The sequence below is a fragment of the Mytilus californianus genome, unplaced genomic scaffold (assembly GCF_021869535.1).
Source record: "Mytilus californianus isolate M0D057914Y unplaced genomic scaffold, xbMytCali1.0.p SCAF_21, whole genome shotgun sequence".
Lineage (NCBI taxonomy): Eukaryota > Metazoa > Mollusca > Bivalvia > Mytilida > Mytilidae > Mytilus > Mytilus californianus.
The window spans coordinates 5,665,087-5,687,781 of record NW_026262670.1 but is presented as its reverse complement, the minus strand read 5'-3'; the positions used below and the strand labels follow the sequence as shown (position 1 = coordinate 5,687,781).

At 36.9% G+C, this 22,695-nt stretch overlaps 1 protein-coding gene across 1 annotated transcript; it reads right to left on the bottom strand.

Annotated features, from left to right (window-relative positions):
• Positions 1-1,242: 1,242 nt before the first annotated feature.
• Positions 1,243-20,804, bottom strand: LOC127732019 (uncharacterized). The gene is made up of 3 exons (XM_052241068.1): positions 20,344-20,804; positions 9,102-9,251; positions 1,243-3,270 (listed from the first exon to the last, which is right to left on the bottom strand). The coding sequence occupies exons 1-3, from the start codon at positions 20,609-20,611 to the stop codon at positions 3,119-3,121; spliced, it is 570 nt and encodes a 189-aa protein (XP_052097028.1). The 5' UTR covers positions 20,612-20,804; the 3' UTR covers positions 1,243-3,118.
• Positions 20,805-22,695: the final 1,891 nt, after the last annotated feature.

Sequence of the window (22,695 nt, the reverse complement as noted above, 5' to 3'; positions counted from 1 at the left end):
AGAAGAATACGGGTGCACACGCTAAAATGTCTCGTCTGTTTTTTGCTTATCACGATTGAATTTATGTTGAAAGTCTGTAACATGAAGGTTTTACTACAAGTATCACATAAACTTAATATTACCAATGGTCCGTGTTAATGAGGTCAAGGTCAGATGAACCCTGCACGATTTGCAAGGCAGCATATACACAATGCAATCATTCCGTGCAACACATATAGTTGGCCTATTGCTCATAGTATCTGCGAAACAAATATAATCAGAAAACTTAGATGTGAAAAATCATAAAAAATGAGGTCAGTGTCAGATAAACCCTGTCAGACAGACATGTACACATAACAATCATTCCATATACCAATTAGAGCTGACCTATTGCTTAAAGTATCTGATAAACGGACAAAACAATGAAAACTTAACATAATCAATGAACAATGAAAATGAGGTCAAGGTCAAATGAAACATGCCAGACAGACATATACAATCAAACATAATGGCCCTATTGCTTTTACAGTTTCTGAGAAATAGACCCAACCGGAAAGAATAACATTGACCTATGAACCACGAAAGGTAAGATGAAACCTGCCAGCCGCACGTATACACCTTACAATCATTCTTTACATCAAATATGTTGATCTATTGTTTACAGTATCTGAGATACGGACTTGACCGCGATAACGTAACCTTGATCACTGAACCATGAAATGAGGTCGAGGTCAGGTGAAAACCCTGTCTGACGGACATTCAGACCTTACAAGGATCCCATATACTAAATATAGTTATCCTATAACTCATAATAATTGAAAATTTCACATGACAAAATACTCTACGTTTTTTTTTAAGCAGTCGCTGAACACTGAGAATAAGGTCATGGACAATGGACATATGACAGACGGACACATAAGACATCTGTATACAAGGTATTATAGTGATTCTCATGGTGATCTCTGACTATAAGATATTACTACATTTTTGTAGTTGGGCTGCTGTCACAATGAGGTTTACCTCACATATGTTTGTATTTATTGTCTCAATGAGGTTTACATCACATATGTTTGTATTTGTTGTTACAATGAGGTTTACATCACATGTGTTTGTATTTATGGTCACAATGAGGTTTACCTCACATGCATATGTTTGTATTTATTGTCACAATGAGGTTTACATCACATGTGTTTGTATTTATTGTCACAATGAGGTTTACCTCACATATGTTTGTATCTATTGTCACAATTAATAATTCATAAACTATTTGAATTCTATTTTAATATGAAATTATAAAGAAATAACAAAAAGTTAGCCAAAAAGCAGTGTATCACTAAAACAATGAGTTGGCACAAAATCAAGGTAAACATATTTGACCTATAATTGTTTACTTTTTTACACATTGTGACTTGGATGGATATTTGTTTCATTGGCACTCATACAACATCTTCTTATTTATATATACAATATTAAAAATAATTCCACGTGTTCATAATTCAAATTAAGTAAAAGTTACATCTAAATTTTTTTTTATCCAATTTATCTACAAATATCCTGCAATATTTTTTTCTTTTACATAATTCTGTATAAATTACTTCAAAACTTCATGGCACGTAATCGCTTGAGGCGAATTACACGCTTTTGGGATGCGGGATATAGGCGGTAAAAAAAGTGGGACCTGGGAAAAGGAAGGAAAAAAGTGGAAAATGGGAAAAAATGAGAAACAAGGCGGGGTTTTAAAAATGAGCACCCCGTGCACGTGTCACCCCCTCTCGCTTGAACTCGTTCTACTTTGATATGTAAGAATTCTGGGGTATCAACAGAACGTGTATATGTACTCAACCGGATGAAAACATAGGCATGAAATATCTAATCACTTGATTCCGGCATGGCAGAAGAAGGAGGGAAATCTAATATGCTCAAAGACTTTTAATGTCAAAGGACCACTACTTCCGTAAAAATCGCTCAACCGGAACAAAACTCAAACTCTATTTGTAATTGCTTATTTTACGAGTATATACCAAATACGTAATTAATTGATTCAAACATTACAGAAAAACGTACAGAAACTGATATTTTCAGGAGAAAGTGTATTCTTCAAAAGCCACAACTTTCACAAAAATACCTTAATCAGAACAAAACTCAACTCGATCTGAATTTTTTGCAAAAAACTTCGGGACGGACAAACTCATAGAAACATCTTGTATTTAATTCAAAAGATAACTGAACAAATTGAACAAATAGTTTCTACAAAAACGGTTGTATGGGTTTATGGCCTCACTATTAATTTTAGATGAAGAACAGCAATAAAGATGCAGTTCCTTATGTTTCGGTGTTATCATGTGCGCGTACTGATTTTGTGTCATATCGTATATATTCCCTGCATTTTGTGTTGCAGAATATTCATTTTCATCCTCTTTAGGACAAGATTGTGTTCAGTTCTCACCAGGCAATGATATTTATTCATTTACAAAATCCCCTCCAAATCCCCCTTGGTGTAACTTCAAAGTTAACGTCACAGTAAGCACCTACACGAACAACATCATCGGACAAGAAAATATAAGAATAAGAAAGAAAAATCAATTCTTTTCTATTGTATGAGGACGACCATTTGACATGTTTGGTAGTCTGGCGGAGGCCAGAAGGATTTTGAAAATGAATATTCTTGCATGGTAAGAACTGAAATTGAATAAACAGGACAAGATAAAAAAGTGAATATTCTGCAACACTGAGTGCAGCCATTTGCAGGAAATACTTGTGTACAAAAAAGAAATAGCATGTTCGCTCGGTACATTGCAAAAACAAAACAAGCGGACTCGCAAAAGGAGAAAATGAATATACCGTCAGAGAAAAAAATCCTTCTGTAGTAAATTCATATTTAGATGAAACATAATGAGTATAACACTTCCGGAATATATGAGAACTGCTACGTCTGTTGTAACTTCATATTCAAATGTAACACCATGAGTATACCACTTCCGGTATACATAGCACCTACTACGTTTGTTGTAAATTTAAATTTTAATGTAAAGCCATGAGAATACCACTTCTGGTATACATGGCACCTGCTACGTCTGTTGAAAGTTTAGATTTAAAAGTAACACCATGAGTATACCACTTCTGTTATGCATGGTACCTGCTACGTCTGTTGTAAATTTAAATTTAAATGTAACACCATCAGAATACCACTTCCGGTATACATGGCACCTGCTATAACTGTTAATCCATACGACCAGGATAAGTCTCGATTTTTAGCTCCATAAATCACAATTCCCAGTACCGTAAATCCAGCTGCAAAATAAAAAATATTTATTCTTTCATTCAATCGCAGTAAAACCTCATCAGACATACAATAATTAACTTTAATTTTAACAGCAATGATTCTAATACAAACAACATGGAATACTGCTAACTAAAAATGTTTCGTGAGGTATTTAAATGTACTGAAAATGATCCCTTGAGACTTTTACAAAAAATAAAGAATAGCTACTCAAATATAGATGATATAGATAACCTAAATTAGTTGGTTTTATGTCTTTCATGTCCGTTAGTTAAGCAGTACATTGGTCCATTTATTAAAAAGTCATAGTCACTGAGGAGAGTGGACTCAATAATTGCATGATATATGTTATGTCTTGTACTTTTTTTCTTCTTGTGCTGTTTTATATACTGTCACATTATTAGTTTGTTAATTGTATCATGTTCATATATGCCATCAACCCCATTTGGGATATAACTGTGTATTTGAATCAATAAAAGTTGATATAACACATCTTGCTGTAAGAACCAGCAAAAGCTATTGTTACAGTTTTCTGTCAGGGGATACCTTCAGTCAAGCTTGTTTTTGTGAAAGGGGGCGAAATCTGTCAGGGGATACCTTCAGTCAAGCTTGTTTTTGTGAAAGGGGGTGAAATCTGTCAGAGGATACCTTCAGTCAAGCTTGTTTTTGTGAAAGGGGGTGAAATCTGTCAGGGGATACCTTCAGTCAAGCTTGTTTTTGTGAAAGGGAGTGAAATCTGTCAGGGAATACCTTCAGTCAAGCTTGTTTTTGTGAAAGGGGGCGAAATCTGTCAGGGGATACCTTCAGTCAAGCTTGTTTTTGTGAAAGGGAGCGAAATCTGTCAGGGGATACCTTCAGTCAAGCTTGTTTTTGTGAAAGGGAGTGAAATCTGTCAGGGAATACCTTCAGTCAAGCTTGTTTTTGTGAAAGGGGGCGAAATCTGTCAGGGGATACCTTCAGTCAAGCTTGTTTTTGTGAAAGGGAGTGAAATCTGTCAGGGGATACCTTCAGTCAAGCTTGTTTTTGTGAAAGGGAGTGAAATCTGTCGGGGGATACTTTCAGTCAAGCTTGTTTTTGTGAAAGGGAGTGAAATCTGTCGGGGGATACTTTCAGTCAAGCTTGTTTTTGTGAAAGGAAGTGAAATCTGTCAGGGGATATCTTCAGTCAAGCTTGTTTTTGTGAAAGGGAGTGAAATCTGTCAGGGGATACCTTCAGTCCAGCTTGTTTTTGTGAAAGGGAGTGAAATCTGTCAGGAGATACCTTCAGTCAAGCTTGTTTTTGTGAAAGGGGGCGAAATCTACCAGTGGATACCTTCAGTCAAGCTTGTTTTTGTGAAAGGGAGTAAAATCTGTCAGGGGATACATTCAGTCAAGCTTTTTTTTATGAAAGGGAGTGAAATCTGTCAGGGGATACCTTCAGTCAAGCTTGTTTTTGTGAAAGGGGGTGAAATCTGTCAGGGGATACCTTCAGTCAAGCTTGTTTTTGTGAAAAGGGATGAAATCTGTCAGGGGATGCCTTCGGTCAAGCTTGTTTTTGTGAAAGGGGCGAAATCTGTCAGGGGATACCTTCGGTCAAGCTTGTTTTTGTGAAAGGGGGTGAAATCTGAAAGGGGATACCTTCGGTCAAGCTTGTTTTTTGTGAAAGGGGGCGCAATCTGTCAGGGGATACCTTCAGTCAAGCTTGTTTTTGTGAAAGGGAGTGAAATCTGTCAGGGGATACCTTCAGTCAAGCTTGTTTTTGTGAAAGGGGGCGAAATCTGTCAGGAGATACCTTCAGTCAAGCTTGTTTTCGTGAAAGGGGGTGAAATCTGTCAGGGGATACCTTCAGTCAAGCTTGTTTTTGTGACAGGGAGTGAAATCTGTCAGGAGATACCTTCAGTCAAGCTTGTTTTTGTGAAAGGGAGTGAAATCTGTCAGGGGATACCTTCAGTCAAGCTTGTTTTTGTGAAAGGGGGTGAAATCTATCAGGGGATACCTTCAGTCAAGCTTGTTTTTGTGAAAGGGATGAAATCTGTCAGGGGATACCTTCAGTCAAGCTTGTTTTTGTGAAAGGGAGTGAAATCTGTCAGGGGATACCTTCAGTCAAGCTTGTTTTTGTGAAAGGGGGCGAAATCTGTCAGGGGATACATTCAGTCAAGCTTGTTTTTATGAAAGGGAGTGAAATCTGTCAGGGGATACCTTCAGTCAAGCTTGTTTTTGTGAAAGGGGGTGCAATCTGTCAGGGGATACCTTCAGTCAAGCTTGTTTTTGTGGAAGGGGGCGAAATCTGTCAGGGGATACCTTCAGTCAAGCTTGTTTTTTTGTGAAAGGGAGCGAAATCTGTCAGGGGATACCTTCAGTCAAGCTTGTTTTTGTGAAAGGGGGCGAAATCTGTCAGGGGATACCTTCAGTCAAGTTTGTTTTTGTGAAAGGGAGTGAAATCTGTCAGGGGATACCTTCAGTCAAGCTTGTTTTTGTGAAAGGGAGTGAAATCTGTCAGGGGATACCTTCAGTCAAGCTTGTTTTTGTGAAAGGGAGTGAAATCTGTCAGAGGATACCTTCAGTCAAGCTTGTTTTTATGAAAGGGAGTGAAATCTGTCAGGGGATACCTTCAGTCAAGCTTGTTTTTGTGAAAGGTAGTGAAATCTGTCAGGGGATACCTTCAGTCAAGCTTGTTTTTGTGAAAGGGGGCGAAATCTGTCAGGGGATACATTCAGTCAAGCTTGTTTTTATGAAAGGGAGTGAAATCTGTCAGGGGATACCTTCAGTCAAGCTTGTTTTTGTGAAAGGGGGTGCAATCTGTCAGGGGATACCTTCAGTCAAGCTTGTTTTTGTGGAAGGGGGCGAAATCTGTCAGGGGATACCTTCAGTCAAGCTTGTTTTTGTGAAAGGGAGCGAAATCTGTCAGGGGATACCTTCAGTCAAGCTTGTTTTTGTGAAAGGGGGCGAAATCTGTCAGGGGATACCTTCAGTCAAGTTTGTTTTTGTGAAAGGGAGTGAAATCTGTCAGGGGATACCTTCAGTCAAGCTTGTTTTTGTGAAAGGGGGTGAAATCTATCAGGGGATACCTTCAGTCAAGCTTGTTTTTGTGAAAGGGATGAAATCTGTCAGGGGATACCTTCGGTCAAGCTTGTTTTTGTGAAAGGGAGTGAAATCTGTCAGGGGATACCTTCAGTCAAGCTTGTTTTTGTGAAAGGGGGCGAAATCTGTCAGGGGATACCTTCAGTCAAGCTTGTTTTTGTGAAATGGGGCGAAATCTGTCAGGGGATACCTTCAGTCAAGCTTGTTTTTGTGAAAGGGAGTGAAATCTGTCAGGTGATACCTTCAGTCAAGCTTGTTTTTGTGAAAGGGGGCGAAATCTGTCAGAGGATACCTTCAGTCAAGCTTGTTTTTGTGAAAGGGGGTGAAATCTGTCAGGGGATACCTTCAGTCAAGCTTGTTTGTGTGAAAGGGAGTGAAATCTGTCAGGGGATACCTTCAGTCAAGCTTGTTTTTGTGAACGGGATGAAATCTGTCAGGAGATACCTTCAGTCAAGCTTGTTTTTGTGAAAGGGAGTGAAATCTGTCAGGGGATGCCTTCGGTCAAGCTTGTTTTTGTGAAAGGGAGTGAAATCTGTCAGGGGATACCTTCAGTCAAGCTTGTTTTTGTGAAAGGGAGTGAAATCTGTCAGGGGATACCTGCAGTCAAGCTTGTTTTTGTGAAAGGGGGTGAAATCTGTTAGGGGATACCTGCAGTCAAGCTTATTTTTGTGAAAGGGAGTGAAATCTGTCAGGGGATACCTTCAGTCAAGCTTCTTTTTGTGACAGGGGGTGAAATCTGTCAGGGGATACTTTCAGTCAAGCTTGTTTTTGTGAAAGGGAGTGAAATCTGTCAGGGGATACCTTCAGTCAAGCTTGTTTTTGTGAAAAGGAGTGAAATCTGTCAGGGGATACTTTCAGTCAAGCTTGTTTTTGTGAAAGGGAGTGAAATCTGTCAGGGGATACTTTCAGTCAAGCTTGTTTTTGTGAAAGGAAGTGAAATCTGTCAGGGGATACCTTCAGTCAAGCTTGTTTTTGTGAAAGGGAGTGAAATCTGTCAGGGGATGCCTTCAGTCAAGCTTGTTTTTGTGAAAGGGAGTGAAATCTGTCAGGAGATACCTTCAGTCACGCTTGTTTTTGTGAAAGGGGGCGAAATCTGCCAGTGGATACCTTCAGTCAAGCTTGTTTTTGTGAAAGGGAGTAAAATCTGTCAGGGGATACCTTCAGTCAAGCTTGTTTTTATGAAAGGGAGTGAAATCTGTCAGGGGATACCTTCAGTCAAGCTTGTTTTTGTGAAAGGGAGTGAAATCTGTCAGGGGATACCTTCAGTCAAGCTTGTTTTTGTGAAAGGGAGTGAAATCTGTCAGGGGATACCTTCATTCAAGCTTGTTTTTGTGAAAGGGGGTGAAATCTGTCAGGGGATACCTTCAGTCAAGCTTGTTTTTTGTGAAAGGGGGTGAAATCTGTCAGGGGATACCTTCAGTCAAGCTTGTTTTTGTGAAAGGGAGTGAAATCTGTCAGGGGATACCTTCAGTCAAGCTTGTTTTTGTGAAAGGGAGTGAAATCTGTCAGGGGATACCTTCAGTCAAGTTTGTTTTGTGAAAGGGAGTGAAATCTGTCAGGGGATACCTTCAGTCAAGCTTGTTTTTGTGAAAGGGAGTGAAATGTGTCAGGGGGTAGGATATAAATGCAAGATTATCTAAGGCACGTGCAACATTTGCAAGACTTCATACAATCTGGAAGTCCAACCAGTACAGTTTAAGGACCAAACTACGAATATACAACAGCAATGTAAAATCTGTCCTACTGTATGGTTCAGACACCTGGCGTGTTTTAGTTAGTGACCTTCAAAAAGTAGATGCATTCCATACTAGCTGCCTGAGACAGATCAACAGCATATTCTGGCCAAATAAGATCAGCAACAAGAGCGTTTGGAGAAATATAATGCTAAGAGCATAACAGCAGAAATCAAACAACGAAGATTTAGATGGTTAGGTCATGTACTGAGAATGCCACAACACCGCACACCTAAAACAGTTCTATATTGGACACCACCAGGAAAAAGGAAACCAGTGAGACCTAGAATCACCTGGCGAAGAACTGTTACAGCAGAATTGGAAGCAATGGGACACACCTGGGGCCAAGCCCAGTACATGAGTAAGGACAGAGATAAGTGGAGGCAGTTTGTTGTGGCCTTATGTCCCACTGGGGATGAAGAGGATAAGTAAGTAAGTAATTGTATTGTAAGACCACTATAGGTAGCTACTGTAGGACTCAGATCGTTATTCAATTGTACGTCTGAGATTGCCATTGAATTATTGATAGGGAGATGTGGTACGATTGCCAATGAGACAAATATCTATTAAAGACCAAAGGAAAAAGACATCCACCACTGGATTACAGTTTCCTGGATTGTAGTCCGTTTGTTGAGCCTGAATGTACAAATTTGAAATTAAACACAAATGTATATTATTTTTCTTGTTTGAATTGATTGACCAGGGCCTTTTAGAGCTTACCATGCCATATGGGTTTTGTTCATTGTTGAAGGCCGTATGGTGACCTATAGTTGTTAACTTATACGTCATTTGATCTCTAATGGGGAGTTGTCTCATTGGCAATCATACCACATCTTCTTACTTTTATATGATTGTTTTCATTAAAGCTAGATATATGACAACTATTTTCTTCTGAGAAAGGGTAAGGAGGTCAAGGGATAGTGTTAATGTTGTTTGTTTTTATACATTGTCATAATTAGCATACTCGTATCTTCAACGTACTTACACCTCTTACAATAACTATATTACTTGTTACAGGTGTGAAGTAAGTAGTTTTACTTATCATATTACCTGCGACAAATGTAGATACCATCCCAATTATAAATATCGCCTTGTTAGAAGATGACTGTGGGTGGAATATAAACAGCACCAAAAATACTAAGGCAAGAAAAGCTGCGAATAGACCCAATGTTTCCAGCGCCTGTGTGGCTTCAAACCATGCTGAAATATAATATACCATCAAATAGACCTTAGATATATACAATATATAGCATTCCAAATATTGTCTGTGTAACTTCAATCTAACCAATATATAAAGTATATGTTGGAATAGATAAAGTATATACTATTCTATACTGTATACTATAAGTACTTATATCCCGCGTGATCAGTCAACAGAGGATATCTAAAGATCAATAGGTATATTTTTTTACGAGAACAAAGGGAAAAAGGAAATTATTAATGTGTTGTTTTACGAGAAACATAATAAAACTTTCTAAAAAAAAATAACGGATTCAAACAAAAAGAATAAATGTATACTCAGAAAAGTGTTCCTCGGGGTGATATCGTCTTATTTAAGTCTTTGTTAACAGACGACTGAGATTCAAATTAGGACACAATTTGCATCGTTCTTTGTGGACATATTTTTTAGTTGTATAAAGTAGAGTTTACAACAACTTTTCGCTAAAAAATAAAGAAGGAAAAATGAAAGATGTAAACCTACTCTTTTAATTCTATCTCCTGCTATATTAATTATGGTATTTGTAATCACTGTGTTGATGAAACTACTGAGAAATACAAGTCTTCGAGAGGAACACTAGCTCGTATAATTGCTCTGAGAGATAAAAGTCTTCGAGAGTAATACTAGCTCGTATTTTTACTCTTGGAGATAAAAGTCTTCGAGAGTAATACTAGCTCGTATCTTTGCTCTGAGGGATAAAAGTCTTCGGGAGTAACGCTTGCTCGTATTATTGCTCTGGCAGATGAAAGTCTTCGGGAGTAACACTAGCTCGTATCATTGCTTTGAAAGGTAAACGTTTTCGAGAGTAATACTAGATCGTATCATTGCTTTGGGAGATAAAAGTCTTCGAGAGTAACACCACCTCGTACTATTGCTCTGAGGGATAAAAGTCTTCGGGAGAAACACTAGCTCCTTCGGGAGTAACACTAGCTCCTTCGGGAGTAACACTAGCTCGTATAACTGCTCTGAGAGATAAAAGCCTTCGAGAGTAACTCTAGTTCGTATATTTGCTCTGAAAGATAAGTCTTCGAGAGTAACAATAGCTCGTATCATTACTTTGGGAGATAAAAGTCTTCGAGAGTAACACTAGCTCGTATCATTGCTCCGACGGATAAAAGTCGTCGAGAGTAACATTATCTTCTTCGGGAGTAACACTAGCTCGTATCATTGCTCTGAGAGATAAAAGTCTTCGAGAATAATACAAGCTCTTATTATTGATCTGACGGATAAAAGTCAACGAGAGTAACACTAGCTCCTTCGGAGTAACACTAGCACGTATCATTGCTCTGAGAGATAAAAGTCTTCGAGAGTAACACTAGCTCGTATTATTGATTGATGTATTGTGTTAGTATACGTGTTCTCTACATTAAACAAGAATGATAATGCATCATTTATTCTATGAAATTAAACGTATTTTTATCAAGTTTCACTGAGGAGAAATAAATTCTCTTAACTCGATGATGGTAAATCAAATAAAATTCTTTTATGTTATGATGTTGAAACGCAAATGTCTAAAATCAATAACGAGTTTAACAATAAAAATTTTGCTTCTAACCTGTTTCGTTGAGTTATGAATTGTGTGCACTTCTGAAACTGAGTCTATTTCACATGGTAATTAACACTCATGCATCATTAGAAAACAATATTTGAACAAAGGGGACGGTAGAAAAGGAAATGACCCGAATTCTCTCTCGGAGCTCCACAATTACAAGATGGACTAGTCTTAGATACAGGATTTCTTCTCTCTCGGAGCTCCACAGTTACAAGATGGACTAGTCTTAGATACAGGATTTCTTCTCTCTCGGAGCTCCACAATTACAAGATGGACTAGTCTTAGATACAGGATTTCTTCTCTCTCGGAGCTCCACAATTACAAGATGGACTAGTCTTAGATACAGGATTTCTTCTCTCTCGGAGCTCCACAATTACAAGATGGACTAGTCTTAGATACAGGATTTCTTCTCTCTCGGAGCTCCACAGTTACAAGATGGACTAGTCTTAGATACAGGATTTCTTCTCTCTCGGAGCTCCACAATTACAAGATGGACTAGTCTTAGATACAGGATTTCTTCTCTCTCGGAGCTCCACAATTACAAGATGGACTAGTCTTAGATACAGGATTTCTTCTCTCTCGGAGCTCCACAATTACAAGATGGACTAGTCTTAGATACAGGATTTCTTCTCTCTCGGAGCTCCACAGTTACAAGATGGACTAGTCTTAGATACATGATTTCTTCTCTCTCGGAGCTCCACAGTTACAAGATGGACTAGTCTTAGATACAGGATTTCTTCTCTCTCGGAGCTCCACAGTTACATGATGGACTAGTCTTAGATACAGGATTTCTTCTCTCTCGGAGCTCCACAATTACAAGATGGACTAGTCTTAGATACAGGATTTCTTCTCTCTCGGAGCTCCACAATTACATGATGGACTAGTCTTAGATACAGGATTTCTTCTCTCTCGGACAGCTCCACAATTACAAGATGGACTAGTCTTAGATACAGGATTTCTTCTCTCTCGGAGCTCCACAATTACAAGATGGACTAGTCTTAGATACAGGATTTCTTCTCTCTCGGAGCTCCACAGTTACAAGATGGACTAGTCTTAGATACAGGATTTCTTCTCTCTCGGAGCTCCACAGTTACAAGATGGACTAGTCTTAGATACAGGATTTCTTCTCTCTCGGAGCTCCACAGTTACAAGATGGACTAGTCTTAGATACAGGATTTCTTCTCTCTCGGAGCTCCACAATTACATGATGGACTAGTCTTAGATACAGGATTTCTTCTCTCTCGGAGCTCCACAGTACTCTCTCGGAGCTCCACAGTTACATGATGGACTAGTCTTAGATACAGGATTTCTTCTCTCTCGGAGCTCCACAATTACATGATGGACTAGTCTTAGATACAGGATTTCTTCTCTCTCGGAGCTCCACAATTACATGATGGACTAGTCTTAGATACAGGATTTCTTCTCTCTCGGAGCTCCACAATTACATGATGGACTAGTCTTAGATACAGGATTTCTTCTCTCTCGGAGCTCCACAGTTACAAGATGGACTAGTCTTAGATACAGGATTTCTTCTCTCTCGGAGCTCCACAATTACATGATGGACTAGTCTTAGATACAGGATTTCTTCTCTCTCGAAGCTCCACAATTACAAGATGGACTAGTCTTAGATACAGGATTTCTTCTCTCTCGGAGCTCCACAATTACAAGATGGACTAGTCTTAGATACAGGATTTCTTCTCTCTCGGAGCTCCACAATTACAAGATGGACTAGTCTTAGATACAGGATTTCTTCTCTCTCGGAGCTCCACAATTACAAGATGGACTAGTCTTAGATACAGGATTTCTTCTCTCTCGGAGCTCCACAATTACATGATGGACTAGTCTTAGATACAGGATTTCTTCTCTCTCGGAGCTCCACAATTACAAGATGGACTAGTCTTAGATACAGGATTTCTTCTCTCTCGGAGCTCCACAATTACATGATGGACTAGTCTTAGATACAGGATTTCTTCTCTCTCGGAGCTCGACAATTACAAGATGGACTAGTCTTAGATACAGGATTTCTTCTCTCTCGGAGCTCCACAATTACAAGATGGACTAGTCTCAGATACAGGATTTCTTCTCTCTCGGAGCTCCACAATTACAAGATGGACTAGTCTCAGATACAGGATTTCTTCTCTCTCGGAGCTCCACAATTACATGATGGACTAGTCTCAGATACAGGATTTCTTCTCTCTCGGAGCTCCACAATTACATGATGGACTAGTCTTAGATACAGGATTTCTTCTCTCTCGGAGCTCCACAATTACATGATGGACTAGTCTTAGATACAGGATTTCTTCTCTCTCGGAGCTCCACAATTACAAGATGGACTAGTCTTAGATACAGGATTTCTTCTCTCTCGGAGCTCCACAATTACATGATGGACTAGTCTTAGATACAGGATTTCTTCTCTCTCGGAGCTCCACAATTACATGATGGACTAGTCTTAGATACAGGATTTCTTCTCTCTCGGAGCTCCACAATTACATGATGGACTAGTCTTAGATACAGGATTTCTTCTCTCTCGGAGCTCCACAATTACATGATGGACTAGTCTTAGATACAGGATTTCTTCTCTCTCGGAGCGCCACAATTACATGATGGACTAGTCTTAGATACAGGATTTCTTCTCTCTCGGAGCTCCACAATTACAAGATGGACTAGTCTTAGATACAGGATTTCTTCTCTCTCGGAGCTCCACAATTACATGATGGACTAGTCTTAGATACAGGATTTCTTCTCTCTCGGAGCTCCACAATTACATGATGGACTAGTCTTAGATACAGGATTTCTTCTCTCTCGGAGCTCCACAATTACATGATGGACTAGTCTTAGATACAGGATTTCTTCTCTCTCGGAGCTCCACAATTACATGATGGACTAGTCTTAGATACAGGATTTCTTCTCTCTCGGAGCTCCACAATTACATGATGGACTAGTCTTAGATACAGGATTTCTTCTCTCTCGGAGCTCCACAATTACAAGATGGACTAGTCTTAGATACAGGATTTCTTCTCTCTCGGAGCTCCACAATTACATGATGGACTAGTCTTAGATACAGGATTTCTTCTCTCTCGGAGCTCCACAATTACATGATGGACTAGTCTTAGATACAGGATTTCTTCTCTCTCGGAGCTCCACAATTACATGATGGACTAGTCTTAGATACAGGATTTCTTCTCTCTCGGAGCTCCACAATTACATGATGGACTAGTCTTAGATACAGGATTTCTTCTCTCTCGGAGCTCCACAATTACAAGATGGACTAGTCTTAGATACAGGATTTCTTTTATTAGTTGTTATTGGCTTTGAACTAGCTGTCAGTAACTGCAAGTACTCTCAAATCTGTATTTTGTGTCTTTTTTGTTATTAGGGATGTATAAATACCCTGCCACGTCCAGTCTGTGTTTTTGTTAAGATGTTTTTCTGCTTTGTATCAATCTGATGAGTTGAGCCATTTTCAACTGATTTTTATAGTTTGTTCTTATGTTGTGCTGGAACACCCCTGTCCCAGGTTAGGAAAGGGTTGGGCGCTCACAAACATGTTTAACCCCGCCACATTCTTTATGTGCCTGTCCCGGGTCGGGAGCCTGTAGTTCAGGTGCGGACCACAAGGACAACACACACATTAACTGGTGTTATAACAGTAATGTGAATACTTCTGTCCACTCATTGTTTCTTTAGGAGCGCACCACAAGGACAACACACACATTAACTGGTATTATAACAGTAATGTGAATACTTCTGTTCACTCATTGTTTCTTTAGGTGCGGACCACAAGAACAACACACACATTAACTGGTATTATAACAGTAATGTGAATACTTCTGTTCACTCATTGTTTCTTTAGGTGCGGACCACAAGAACAACACACACATTAACTGGTATTATAACAGTAATGTGAATACTTCTGTCCACTCATTGTTTCTTTAGGTGCAGACCATACGGACAACACACACATTAACTGGTATTATAACAGTAATGTGAATACTTCTGTTCACTCATTGTTTCTTTAGGTGCGGACCACAAGAACAACACACACATTAACTGGTATTATAACAGTAATGTGAATACTTCTGTCCACTCATTGTTTCTTTAGGTGCGGACCACAACGACAACACACACATTAACTGGTGTTACAACAGTAATGTGAATACTTCTGTCCACTCATTGTTTCTTTAGGAGCGCACCACAAGGACAACACACACATTAACTGATATTATAACAGTAATGTGAATACTTCTGTCTACTCATTGTTTCTTTGGGAGCGGACCACAAGGAAAACACACACATTAACTGGTATTATAACAGTAATGTGAATACTTTTGTTCACTCATTGTTTCTTTAGGAGCGGACCACAAGGACAACACACACATTAACTGGTGTTATAACAGTAATGTGAATACTTCTGTTCACTCGTTGTTTCTGTAGGAGCGGACCACAAGAACAACACACACATTAACTGGTATTATAACAGTAATGTCAATACTTCTGTTCACTCGTTGTTTCTGTAGGAGCGGACCACAAGAACAACACACACATTAACTGGTATTATAACAGTAATGTGAATACTTCTGTTCACTCATTGTTTCTTAAGGTGAGGACCACAAGGACAACACACACATTAACTGGTGTTATAACAGTAATGTCAATACTTCTGTTCACTCATTGTAGAATTGTAAGTTATTATTTGATAGTCTTATTTTGCCTCTCCGTAAAATCATCACATCGAAATCCATCGTGAAATTTCAGAGGTCACGTTGTGACACATCAATGGTTATAAAAGATATTTTTGCATTTCTTCGGGGGAATTTGAGCTTTTGCTCTTGCTATGAACAACGTCTTCTGATATCGTTTGTATGTAGGAAGTTATACTGTGTTATAAAAATTATACTGTGTTATAAAAATTATCATAAGGCTAATTTGGGTATCCACATTTCTCAATATTTGAGAATAGAATCTGAACTTCTTTGGTAAAAGAAAGACAATTCAATTTTAATTCCTATGCAAAATTTTAGCATTTTTTTTTATAAAACGGGTTCCCTAACAGGTAGGGTGTACATTGCAGAAAAGTAGATTGGGTAAAATGTTGAAATAAGGATATCATGCTAATTTTGAAAAAAAAATAATTAATACTTGTATTTCTTTTTAAAACTATTTTTAAACAGATCTGTTAATTAGTCTAATAAACAAGAAAAGTTAAACTTGGAACAGCTGATCCACTCCTTTTCACTTTAAATGATACAGTAGAAATCAACCGAGGAATGCCGTATCTTATATTGATTCTTAAAATCAGTATTTCATTCAATACATACCTATATCTGAACAGTTATGAAGACATATAAATTTGTAACAATTATTCCATAGTCCTTTATAAGAATAATTATCCACTGACCAATAAGGTGTTCCAAACCCTAGTACATGAAATGTAAACCCTACTCCAAACATAAAGAAAAACGTCCGAATTAACGTCACAATTTTTTTAAAGTCGTACATATCTGTAATCAGTTAATCCATACGTTTGTAGCCATTTGTATAATATTTGACAGTATCAAAAATAATTTTCTTGTCTCTTTTTTTCCAAGATGACAAGTTTTATGTCACATTAACAAGTGTACCTGTTATTAATTATTTTTTTCAGAACAGATAACAGGTGACCCCGGGGAGTAATGTGATAAACAAAGATGGTGATTAATACCATAAACCATTAAACAGTTATGTCATGTGAGGTGTTATATGACAATTACAGTCAGTCAAAATGGAATTCAGCTAAACTGGAGACAATACCTTCCAACCCAAAGCAAAGTGTGCACATCTATTTTATTTCAAACAATTTGAATAAATAGAAGCCAAAATAATTTTTTTCTTTTATCCATTTCCTACCCGAATTTTGTATTTCATTTGTATTAAATAGTTATTTCTTTGAAGTTCCTATCAAAAATAAAAATAATCAAACAAATAAAATCCTCTCTACCTCGTCGTATAAAATTCTTTAAATCTCGCCAATTAAAAGCCTTCCCTCCTCATGAAATAAAATCCCCCTTTTTTCATAATTGAACCTAAAATCAAATATGTGGTCTAGATAGCAAATTACAATGACTACCTGTGTGGTTAAGGGGCGGATTCAGAACTTTCAATAACAGGGGGTCGTTGAATTAAACAATAAAAGCCAAGAAAAAAATACAAAAAGGGGACCTGAACCCATGATAGGGAATATAAAATAATGATATGCCGACAGCGAAATAAAATCTCAGTGTTGACTTCTTTTAAAAGCTGTTAAATTGTTTTTCTTGGGTTAGTCCATCAAAACTACATTAGTTTTACAATATTGTTTAGAGAGTCTATTTTGTAATAGTATTGCAGAGTGATATTATAGTGTTTATCACTTACATGGACTACATGTAACAGACATTTCCATAAAAAAAATCACAATGCTGTGTCAAGTTAACAAGGTAACAGGTTTTATTTGTTACAGGAGTATATTTACAAAGTTTTAGTAAAAGAAGGTATCCATGTGTTGAAATTTAAGTAAAACAGGTATATAAATTTCAATTATGAAAAAGAAACAGAATAACAAAAAAAAGCTTAATAAATAAAAACTTCCGGTAATTTCAACATTGCTTTACTAGTAACATGACATGATGATTTATTATACAGATTATCATTGATCTCGAGTAACATCTGTAACAAATACAATAGATTTTTTTTTCAATAAATAACAAATATAATATTGTATCCGACAGAAGACATATGTAACTTAAAGTAAGACAAGATATACTATTTTATATTTTGTATATGAACATATGTTTAGATTTGTATCAGTGCTGAAAATCACAGACGTTCCTATTCTTACTGAAATATCTTACATCCGGAAGATGGGAAAAGACTTGTTATTTAAGTTCATTACAGTTAGAATATAGCTATAATATAACAACGATTGATTGTAGCTATGGTCAAAATGGTATCAAAAACTTTAAAAAAATAAATGGGGAAAGTGTCCATGGCACACAGATGAAGCCCCCGCTTGCATATAACGTTATAAAGGGACATAACTCAAGAACTGTAAAAGTGACGCTACCAAAATTTGTACTTGATCTGAGTTTTGTGATAATAAGCATTATGTTTAAGTTTCATAACATTTGGTTGAGACAAACTTAAGTCGGAGAACGGAATCGAAAAATTCAGCAATTTTCCCATTTGTAAAGGAGCATAACTCTAGAACTGTAAAAGTGACGCCACCAAAATTCAAATTTGATCTGTGTTTTGTGGTAATAAGCATTGTGTATAAGTTTCATAGCATTTGGTTGAGGCAAACTAAAATTAGAGAACGGAAAAAAAAAATTCAGCAATTTTTCCATTTGTAAAGGGGCATAACTCTAGAACAGTATAAGTGACGCCACAAAAATGCAAACTTGATCTGTTTTTTGTGGTAATAAGCATTGTGTATAAGTTTCATAACATTTGGTTGAGGCAAACTAAAGTAAGAGAACGGAAACGAAAATTTAGCAATTTTTCCAATGGTAAAGGGCATAACTCTTGAACGGTAAAAGTGACGCCACCAAAATTCGAATTTGATCTGTGTTTTGTGGTAATAAGCATTGTGTATAAGATTCATAACATTTGGTTGAGGCAAACTAAATTTAGAGAACGGAAACGGAATTCAGCAATTTGTCAATGAGAGACCAACCAAAACCATGTCGGTATACATCAATGAATGGCAAGCCAAAACCATGTCTGTATACGTTAATGAGAGACCAACCAAAACCATGTCGGTGTACATCAACGATAAACCAATTCAAACCATGTTGATATACATCAAAGAGAGACCAATCAAAACCATGTCGGTAATCATCAATGAGAAACCAACCAAAACCATGTCAATATACATCTATGAAAGACCAACCAAAACCATGTCGGTATACATCAATAAAAGACAAGCCAAATTCATGTCTGTAATACGTCAATGAGAGACCAACCAAAACCATGTCGGTATATGTAAATGGGAGACCAACCAAAACCATGTATGTATACGTCAATGAGAGACCAACCAAAACCATGTCGGTATTTATCAATGAGAGACCAACTAAAACACTGTCGGTATACGTACATCAATGAGATACCAGTCAAACCATGTCGGTATACATCAATGAGAGACCAACCAAACCATGTCGGTATATATCAATGAGAGACCAACCAAAACCATGTATGTATACGACAATGAAAGACCAATCAAAACCATTTCGGTATACGTCAATGAGAGACAAGCCAAAACCATGTCTGTATACGTCAATGAGAAACCAACCAAAACCATGTCGGTATATGTAAATGGGAGACCAACCAAAACCATGTATGTATACGTCAATGAGAGACCAACCAAAACCATGTCGGTATTTATCAATGAGAGACCAACTAAAACACTGTCGGTATACGTACATCAATGAGAGACCAGTCAAACCATGTCGGTATACATCAATGAGAGACCAACCAAACCATGTCGGTATATATCAATGAGAGACCAACCAAAACCATGTATGTTTACGTCAATGAGAGACCAATCAAAACCATGTCAGTATACATCATTGAGAGACCAGCCAAAACCATGTCGGTATACATAAATGGGAGACAAGCCAACACAATGTCGGAGTACATCGATCAGAGACCAGCCAAAATAACATGTCGATATACATCAATGAAACTAACCAACCATATTATAGATAACTGTAGGTATTTCACTTGAAGAAGATGTCGGTATACATGATTGAGAGACTAGCAAAGACCTTATATTAATAGCTATAGGATATCATTCATTTGAAGAAGTTGTCGGTATACATGAATATATACATCAATGAGAGACCAATCGAAACCATACCATAAATAAATGAAGACCGTAAAGACCTATGAAAACGAGCAAAGGAAACTAACGGCCTGATCTAAGCTGATAAAAATATTAAAGAAACAGCAGTTATGACAAACATAAACCATCTATTTGAACATCTCTACTAAATCATCTTCTACGCAAGACCAGTATGAAAATGCAACCTAATACCCCTTACTGATTTGTCCTCGAAATAATAATTAAATGCATTCTTTCTGTCGGAGATTTTGACATATCTGTTTATTCATCATGGTTAATTTCACAGAGCAAATAACTTCCCTAAACCATTGTAAACTGTTACGCTGTAATTAAGTTGTCTTAGAATTGGCCAAATGATAATGACTTGTTTTATAGGGGTTTATTGACATTTCTTTTAGTGGTATTAATTCCAACTTCCCCTAATATAATTATTTTGTCCTAAAATATATGGAAGATATTGACATTTTTGTTCAGTAGAAGTTATTCCACCTTACAGACACAACTCCCCCTGTCATACTTAATTTGTCCTCCAATTAATTGAATGGTATAATTACCTGCATTATATGGTAGATATTGACATTTGTGTTTATTTATTCCACCTCACAGACACAACTCCCCCTGTCATACTTAATTTGTCCTCCAATTAATTGAATGGTGAAATTACCTGCATTATATGGTAGATATTGACATTTGTGTTTGTTTATTCCACACAGCAGCCACAGCCCTGTATGATAGAAATCCTCCCCGTGGGACCAGTAGGCAGTTGAAAATCCAACTAAATGTACAATCAGCGAACATGTCAAAATATTCAAAATAATATATACCAAACTACAAAACTTGGCACCAGATTTTCCACACGCTGGCATTCTACTAGTGTCATAATTCGCACATAGAATTCCTCTCTCATCGTCTTCGGAATCGTTATCAGCCATTTTGAAAAGTTTTAGTTTTGCCAATTCATAACATTAACCTAAATGCACGTCCTAGAGAACGTGTGTTAAATACTATCAAATTACTCAGAATAAACAGACCGCGCGTAATAAGAAAATCGCAAGTTATCTTAACAATCAACCTGCTGTAAAATCAATTAATGTTTCTTCATGCATCTTATCCTAGCTATTTACATCCACTTATTCAAATTTATCAGATCTTTGGACGATTTTTTTCTCGCATATACACTGGTATGAACTTTTCCTATTTCAGCAACTTTTTATAATTGTTCTGATAGTTTAATTGACTCTGTCATAGTGAAACTGCACTAGTTCTGACCTTGCATGATCAGAGCTCTGTATTGAAGAGGAAGTAAACCATAAGCTACCGTTGAGGGGTAAAGCATAAGCTTCCATTGAGGGGATATAAAGCATGAGCTACCATTGAGGGGGTTACCCCGGTACAGCATAAGCTTTCATTGAAGGGGTAAAGCATAAGCTACCATTGAGAGTATAACGCATAAGCTGCATTATTCAATAGTTTGATGGAAATTTTAGAACTATATCAAATTAAACTAAAAGATTTTATGAAATGTATGAATAAAGGATCTATTGAAAATACACGAGTTAAACAAATGCTAGTTGTATTCTAGTCAAACAACAGACTCGTAATTGGTATGTGATGCTGAACTCAACATTTTGTGGAAAAAAACAAGTGACTCTTGAAAACATAAATCCTTTGAACATTATAATCGAGTGTTTGATAGCTATATAAAAACATGTGTAGAATCATAGTAAAATATATTCTATTTTGATTTAACAGAAGAATGTCAGTTTATAAAACACTCAAAACTAGTTTCTGTCATTAATTATGGCAGTGCAGAAATATATGTGTACAACTTGTCTATAAACATGCATATGTAATAGTTAATGAACAATCATTTCGGTTTATGTTAGTTATTCTGCACAGCTTAAGTGACCTATGGAAGTCAATCAGATTAAAATTCATATTTATATAAATATGTGTCAATATTATATAATTATAGTCACTTGGTTTTTGTTGTTGTTGTTGTTGTTGTTGTTGTTGATGATGATGTTGTTGTTGTTGTTGTATAGCTTATTTTAGTCTCTAGGAATGTTTTTGTAAAGTCAGATTCTTGTCTGGTTGACATTGTTACCTAATCTTTTATATGACGTGTGAATGTTTTAAATACAATTGCAAACATTAAACTTTTCTTAATTGGTTAATTTTTATTTTAGATTTCATAAAACATGTCAAATACACAATCATTAGGATAGCCTGTTTAAGCATGTTGACATTTTTAGATGGGAAACATACTATAAGTTTGATATTTCTGTATGTTTTTCATCGCCTCTAATTCTTTATATTGATGCTCTGACCGACTGCTGCATGGCTCCTCTTAAGGATGTTCGCTCCTCTTGTTTCTGAATTTTTGCCAGATATTCGGAATCCTCTGTTTTTATCCATGTACTGCCATTAAAAAAAATTTCCCCGCTAACCCCTACTTTTCTTTTCATAATTTTATTACATATAGTTTAAAAAGCCATATTTGAAAATGCTATAAAATCCTTGTTATTTTTTCATATTTTTTAAAGAAAAGGGGTGCCAATATTAAATATATGAAAAGTCTAGAGAGAATTATTTCCCGCCAAATTTTCAATGGCCTATATCTCGAAAACAAGCACACGGACCCTTCATTTTTTACTGTTTTTTTAATTTCCTTTATTTATATGCTATCAATTTATAATAGTCTTTTACAAAGCTTGTTATTTTGAAACAGAGTAGCGAACATCCTTAAAGGAATGAATTATCTCAGCAACTAGTGATTTTAATGTTCACTCCCATCTAGCAAGGTAACAACTAGTGATTTTAATGTTCACTCCCATCTAGCAAGGTAACAAAATATTATGTTTTTCCTGCACCTTCGTTTCTTTGCGTTGCATGTAAATTGGTTTGATTTCTTATTTTAACATAACGGTGGACGGATACTTTTCTTTTGTTTTGGAAAGGTTAGGTTTCACTGTACATATTCCTTATTTTAACATATCGGTGGACGGATACTTTT